At 56.7% G+C, this 7786-nt stretch overlaps 1 protein-coding gene across 1 annotated transcript; it reads left to right on the forward strand.

Annotated features, from left to right (window-relative positions):
* Positions 1-983: 983 nt before the first annotated feature.
* Positions 984-7515, forward strand: ndnl2 (necdin-like 2; the record flags this gene model as incomplete). Its single annotated transcript, XM_060822986.1, has 4 exons — positions 984-1026; positions 3822-3884; positions 5718-5832; positions 6167-7515. Coding segments are annotated over 4 exons (308 nt in total), but the record flags the coding sequence as incomplete, so codon positions are not given.
* Positions 7516-7786: the final 271 nt, after the last annotated feature.

Genomic DNA, 7786 nt, shown 5'->3' on the forward strand with positions numbered 1-7786 from the left:
TGTGTGTGTGTGGGGGGGGTACTGTCTGTGTGTGTGTGTGTGGGGTACTGTCTGTGTGTGTGTGTGTGGGGGGGGTACTGTCTCTGTGTGTGTGTGTGGGGGGGTACTGTCTCTGTGTGTGTGGGGGGGGAACTGTCTGTGTGTGTGTGTGTGTGTGTGTGTGTGTGTGTGGGGGGGGGAACTGTGTGTGTGTGTGGAGGGGGGACTGTGTGTGTGGGGGGAACAGTGTGTAAGACAGTGTGGGACTGTGTGTGTGTGCGTAAGACAGTGTGGGACTGTGTGTGTGTAAGACAGTGTGGGACAATGTATGGGTGTGTATGACAGTGTGGGACTGTGTGTGTGTGTGTGTGTGTATGGCAGTGTGGGACAGTGTGTGTGTGTATGGCAGTGTGGGACTGTGTGTGTGTATGGCAGTGTGGGACTGTGTGTGGGGGGGGTGTATGACTGTGTGTGTGGGGGGTGTATGACTGTGTGTGGGGGGGGTGTATGACTGTGTGGGACTGTGTGGGTGTGTATGGCAGTGTGGGACTGTGTGTGTAGGATTGTGTGTGTGTATGACAGTGTGGGACAGTGTGTGTGTGTGTGTGTGTGGGACAGTGTGGGACTGTGTGTGTGGGGGTGTGTATGACAGTGTGGGACAGTGTGTGTGTATGTGTGTGACAGTTTGGGACAGTGTGTGTATGACACTGTGTGTGTGTGTGTGTGTGTATGACACTGTGTGTGTGTGTGTGTGTGTGTGTGTGTGTGTATGACAGTGTGGGACTGTGTGTGTATGACAGTGTGGGACAGATTGGTACATCAGCTGCAGTGGTCACTGGTCAAATCCAAACTCAGCTCTTCCAGCCTCAGGCCCCCTGGAGTTGGTAAAGGAACCTGGTTTCCTTGTTGTCATTCTCTTCATGCTGTCGGTGTGACTGAGTGTTACCAGGTGCTGTTCGAATCCACCCCGTGTTTAACACTCTCTCTCACTCTGTCCCCTCTAGCCTTGCTGTGGCATACCTTAAAGAAGCTTCGCATCGATCCCAGGTAGGTCCCCACAACCTGGTCAACCCTGGGGCGAGATTCTGAGGCAGGGGGCTTTTTCCCCCCGTCCTCCGTGCGCTCCTCGTTTACCCTCGAGCCGGGCCATGCACAGGTTCAGTCCCTGGTGAGCTCCCGGAAGGCACAAGGGTGTCACATACCATCCCCTCCCTCTGAATCCTGCGACATTCCCAGGTATGGTCTGACAGAAAGTTAGCGTCTACTTTTGGAGAGGGCTGGAGTGATTCGGGACAGTCGGCGCGGCTTTGTGCGGGAGAAGTCGCGTCTCTCAAACCCGAGTGAGTCTACATAGAAAAATACAGTGCAGTACAGGCTCTTCGGCCCTCGATGTTGCGCCGATCCAAGCCCACCTAACCTACACTAGCCCACTATCCTCCATATGTCCATCCAATGCCCGTTTAAATGCCCATAAAGAGGGAGAGCCCACCACTGTTACTGGCAGGGCATTCCATGAACTCACGACTCGCTGAGTAAAGAATCTACCCCTAACATCTGTCCTATATCTACCACCCTTAATTTAAAGCTATGCCCCTCGTAATAGCGGACTCCATACGTGGAAAAAGGTTCTCATGGTCAACCCTATCTAAACCCCGAATCATCTTGTACACCTCTGTCAAGTCACCCCTAAACCTTCTTTTCTCCAATGAGAACAGCCCAAGTGCCTCAGCCTTTCCTCATACGATCTTCCTACCAGACCAGGCAACATCCTGGTAAACCTCCTCTGCACCCGTTCCAGTGGCTCCACATCCTTCCTATAGTACGGTGACCAAAACTGCACACAATACTCCAGATGCGGCCGCACCAGAGTCTTATACAACTGCAACATGACCTCAGGACTCCGGAACTCAATTCCTCTCCCAATAAAAGCCATATGCTGCCTTCACAGCACTATTTACCTGGGGTGGCAACTTTCAGAGATCTGTGTACATGGACACCAAGATCCCTCTGCACATCCACACTACCACACTACCAAGTATCCGACCATTAGCCCGGTACGCCCAGTCTAGTGACGGAAGTAACCGGGAGGTCTAACGGGGTGGACGTTCTTTATGTGGACTTTGGTAAAGCCTTTGCCAACGCCGCACACAATGGACCAATTCAGAAAGTTGGCTCTCGTGAGGTTGAGGAAAGAGCTTGCCGTTGGGATACAAGATCCGCTGGAGGGGAGCGGTCAGAGGGTAGTGGTGGAGGGTCGTATTTTCAGACTGTGACCAGTTGGTGAGTCACTGGAATTGGGGCTGGGTCCGTGGGCATCTAGAGAAAGGGTTTAGGTTGGACTACAGGGGGCACGATTAGTACGTTTTGTGGATCACGCCCAGACAGGTGGGAGAGTGATCGAACATCACAAAGAGATCTCGAACGATTGGGACGAGGGGAGGCAGACAGGGTTTAATTCGGATAAACACAAGGGGTCGCGTTTTGGTCAAACAGTCAAGGGGCAGGGGTTACAGCAAGACCTTGGGGATCGTGTTGGAGAACAGGGAGCCCCAGGGGGTTCTGGGACACCGTGCTTTGAAGTTGGCGTCACGGGGAGACAGGGCGGGTAAGAAGGTGTTTGCCTCCATCGCTCAGAGCTTTGAGTGTAGGAGCTGAGGGGAACGTCACGTTGGGGGTTATACAGGACGGTGGTGAGGCTCCGTCTGGAGCAGTGTGTCCAGTTCCAGGAAGGACATGATTCACCCGGAGAGGGTTCGGGAAGGGATTTACCAGGACGTTGCCGGGGATGGAGTGTTTTGAGTTATAAGGAGGGGCTGGGACTGTTTTCCTGGAGGGTGTGACCTTATAGAGGTTTATAAAATCATGAGGGGGGGGGCAGGGATAGAGTAAATGGTTGGTGCCTTTTCCCTTGGGTGGGGGTGGTCAGAACTAGGGGCTATATTTTAAGGTGGGAGGTGAAAGATTTATAGAATCCCTCCAGTGTGGAAACAGGCCCTTCAGCCCAACAAGTCCACCCTGACCCTCCGCAGGGTATCCCACCCAAACCCACTCCCCTATTACTCTACATTAATCCACCCTAACCTGCACATCCCTGGGCACCACGGGGACAATTTAGCACGGCCAATCCACCCTAACCTGCACATCCCTGGGCACCACGGGGACAATTTAGCACGGCCAATCCACCCTAACCCGCACATCCCTGGGCACTACGGGGACAATTTAGCACGGCCAATCCACCCTAACCTGCACATCCCTGGGCACCACGGGGACAATTTAGCACGGCCAATCCACCCTAACCTGCACATCCCTGGGCACCACGGGGACAATTTAGCACGGCCAATCCACCCTAACCTGCACATCCCTGGGCACCACGGGGGCAATTTAGCACGGCCAATCCACCCTAACCCGCACATCCCTGGGCACTACGGGGACAATTTAGCACGGCCAATCCACCCTAACCCGCACATCCCTGGGCACTACGGGGACAATTTAGCACGGCCAATCCCACCCTGACCTGCACGTCTTTGGACTGTGGGAGGAAACCGGAGCACCCGGAGGAAACCCACGCAGACACAGGGGACGAATGAGCAAACTCCGCGCAGACAGGAGCCCGAGGCTGGGATCGAACCCGGGTCCCTGGCACCACCGTGCCGCCCCTCCTGACCTATCCACCCTCCCTTCCGACCTCCACCTGCATCTACCTATCGCCTTCTCTGCTACGTTCTACCACCCCCCCCCCCCCACCAACGTTCCTGATGAAGGGCCCGCGCCCGAAACGCGGACTCTTCCCCTGGACGCTGCGACGTTCTGCATTGAACCCTCCCCGACTTGTGTTTTTCCAGCGAGAGACACGAGGACTTTGGGGACGTGAAGAAGGTGATCGCGGAGGAGTTCGTCAAACAGAAGTGAGTGCCGCAGAGTTAGCAGCGTTCACAGAGCCCGGAGCGTGGGGAGGTCCGTCGCTGGAGGAGACGCACAGGGCTGTACAAATACTCCGCTTCTGCGCCTCTCTCCCCAAGACCCGGACCAGGAGGGAGGCATTCCGAGGGTGTTCAGGGAAGGAGCACCGGCCGTAATCTCCCCCGGGAATCCTCCGACTGTGGGTGGGGGCCGACATGTTGGGGTTGGGGGAAGGGGAGGAAGCTGGAAGCTAGTCATTCACGCGCCGAGGACATCGCTGCGCACACCAGTGTGGGTTGCTCAGAGGGGCAGTTGAGGGTCAACCCCGTTGGTATGGGCCTGGAGTCACGTGTAGGTCAGACTGGGGAAGGGTGGCGGACTTCCTTCCCTCACGGACACGTGGGATTTTCCCGACAGTCGGCGATGGATTTACATTTTGACTCGTTCATTCTGGAGATCTTACTGAGTTCAAATTCTGCCCTGGCGCGATTCTGAAGAGTCCCCCACCCAAAACCCATTACCCCTGACTAATCCACCCTAACCTGCTCATCCCTGGGCACTACGGGGACAATTTAGCACGGCCAATCCACCCTAACCTGCACATCCCTGGGCACTAAGGGGGCAATTTAGCACGGCCAATCCACCCTAACTGCACATCCCTGGGCACTAAGGGGGCAATTTAGCACGGTCAATCCACCCTAACCTGCACATCCCTGGGCACTACGGGACAATTTAGCACGGCCAATCCACCCTAACCTGCACATCCCTGGGCACTACGGGGACAATTTAGCACGGCCAATCCACCCTAACCTGCACATCCCTGGGCACTACGGGGGACAATTTAGCACGGCCAATCCCACCCTAACCTGCACATCCCTGGGCACTACGGGGACAATTTAGCACGGCCAATCCACCCTAGCCTGCACATCCCTGGGCACTACGGGGACAATTTAGCACGGCCAATCCACCCTAGCCTGCACATCCCTGGGCACTACGGGGACAATTTAGCACGGCCAATCCACCCTAACCTGCACATCCCTGGGCACTACGGGGACAATTTAGCACGGCCAATCCACCCTAACCTGCACACCTTTGGACTGTGGGAGGAAACTGGAGTACCTGGTGGAAACCCACACAGACACGGGGAGAATGTGCAAACACCACACACAGTGCGGAAACTGGGATTGAAGCCGGGTCCCTGGCATTGTGAGGCAGCGCCGCTAACCACTGAGCTACCGTGCTGACCGTTTTCCTGCTGTCAGTCACTGAAGGTAACTGGACCTTGGGGGAGGTGATGGCCAGAGTCGCTGAATTGAGGCTGATCATCAGCCCGTTTGCATTGACTGGCTGGGTGAAATCGAGGGGCTGAATGGACGACATCTTTGTGGTCTTACAGAGCATCTGCAGGGAGGGAGAGAGAGAGAGAGGCAGGAGTTCTGACCTGTTTCTCACCGTTCTGTCTATCTCCCCCTCCGGGATGGGACAGAGAGAGAGTGGGGTTTGACCACTTCCCCACTTGGGGGTCACTCCCCAAAGGACGGAATGTTGCCAGGCGTTCCGGGTACCAGTCCGCTCTCCGATCCTGTAGCACATCAAGCCAGGCTTGGTGGGGGTGTGTGCGCAGGGTGTTTTCGAGGTTTCGGGCTTCTGACTGATAGCCCGTTCCCTGACTCCTTCCACACTCCCTCATGAACGGTTCGTGCGAGGGGTAGAGTCGGGGGAAGGTCAGAGGCATCTGCTTCAGTGTTCAGCGTAGGGGGCTTGAGTATCTGTCCAGGTGGCTGCGGCTAGTCCTTGCTCCTTATGATCTCTCTCTCTCTCTCTCTCTGCCCGGGCAGGTACCTGGAATACCAGAGGGTCCCACACACTGATCCCGCAGAGTACGAGTTCCGCTGGGGTCCCCGAGCCATGAAGGAGACCTCCAAGTCGAAAGTGCTGGAGTTTGTCGCCAAGGTTAGGCCCGGCCCGAGAGGTGAAACCCGCGGTCGTGACGGGAGTGAGCCACGATGGCGTGTTGGGCGGGGGGGGGGGGAATGGGATGCGTTGTGGGGTGGGGGGGGGGCGCAACATGAGCAGATGCACCTCCCCCGAAGTTTTCCCAGGATGGGCAACTCCATTGGCCAGCCCGGGAAGGTTCCAGGGTTGAGAGGGGGGGGCAGTCGGGTCAGTGTTTGAAATGAAGTCGGGTTGAGTGGGGGGGAATGGAGGGAGGGGAGGGAGAGCGCGTGTGAGTCATTAATCGTCTCCCTCATCACAATCCCCCCCCCCCCCCCACACCTTTTCTCAGATGCACAGTGACAAGGATCCCAAGACATGGCTGACGCAATACAAGGAGGCCCAGCAGGAGGCAGCAGCGGCCACTCCCACAAATTGACCGGGCGCTGGAGGAGGCGGGTAGGGGAGAGGGCAGGAGGGGGTGATGCTGCTACCTTCCATCCCCCCCGCTCCCTCTAACCCCCATCTCTCAGTAACAACCCCGCTCCCTCTAACCCCCATCTCTCAGTAACAACCCATCTCCCTCCCCCCCACCCTCAGTAACAACCCATCTCCCTCCCCCCCCTGCATCCTCTAACCCCCATCTCTCAGTAACGACCCATCTCCCTCCCCCCCCCCGCACCCTCTAACCCCCATCTCTCAGTAACGACCCATCTCCCTCCCCCCCCGCACCCTCTAACCCCCATCTCTCAGTAACGACCCATCTCCCTCCCCCCCCCCCCGCACCCTCTAACCCCCATCTCTCAGTAACGACCCATCTCCCTCCCCCCGCTCCCTCTAACCCCCATCTCTCAGTAACGACCCATCTCCCTCCCCCCGCTCCCTCTAACCCCCATCTCTCAGTAACAACCCATCTCCCTCCCCCCCGCTCCGTCTAACCCCCGTCTGTCTCCGACGCCAACACACTCGACTTCCCGTGCCCCCCCAGCCCCTCCCCACAGATTAACGTTTGAGAGGATTAGTTCCTCCCCACGGCGTTGAGCATGCAGGGAAGCCGCATGGTTAGCCGAGATCATTAACATACAGTGAGCCACATTGGACACCGTGCAATGAGGCACCGTCAAATCCAGAGTCAAGGCCGAGAGTCGGGCAACTGTTCTCTCGGCCGGTAACGCAGCCTCTCCGTGTCCACGCTCGCGAGTCCCGCCTTCCCTCTCCCCTCGTGAGGCTGTCCTGCTCAGCCAGCCTTCCTGGGAAATAACCCTCGCGGTTCCTGTCTGAGCCTCACTGGCCAGCAGTATTCCGGCTGCAGAAACCTGGACGCAGCGGGGGGTTGCAGCAACAACACCCTCCACCCGCCCTTTCCTCGTACTCTGCATTACTGTAGCGACGAACGCTCCCTCCCTCACCTGCTGCGCCAGCTCCTGCGGGTGTCCGTGCTTTCCGAGACTGGCGTGGGCAATACGCGATGATACCTCGAGACCTTTAATGTCGGAGAGAGATGTTTCACGCTCTTGAATTTCAATTAGCATTCCCTCGCCACTCCCTCAACGCACCAGTCGGCATTGGTGCCAGGGGTCATTATCACCACCTTACGATGCCAACGAGGGTGGTGACGGTTTTACGTTGAAGAAGTTGTCTCGCTGTTTTGTTGTTACTCTGAATGCCCGGAAGATTAAATTGCTGTGTTTGCCATGCGTTTCACCCTCTCTGTGTGTGCGGGTGTGTCTGACATGTACCTTTTGTTTGTCGTGGGGAATGGCTTTCACATCCAAAGAGGTTTATGTACAGAATACAGCCCCCCCCGGGAGGAAGGTGCAGACTGGAATCTAATCGAGGGGGTTTCAGGGTGGTTTATATACAGTATAACAGCTCCCCGGGAGGCTGTTACAGACTGGAATTTAATCGAGGGGTTCGGGGTGGTTTATATACAGAATAACAGATACCCGGGAGGGAGTTACAGACTGGAATC

This window comes from Hemiscyllium ocellatum, unplaced genomic scaffold, assembly GCF_020745735.1.
Source record: "Hemiscyllium ocellatum isolate sHemOce1 unplaced genomic scaffold, sHemOce1.pat.X.cur. scaffold_2877_pat_ctg1, whole genome shotgun sequence".
Lineage (NCBI taxonomy): Eukaryota > Metazoa > Chordata > Chondrichthyes > Orectolobiformes > Hemiscylliidae > Hemiscyllium > Hemiscyllium ocellatum.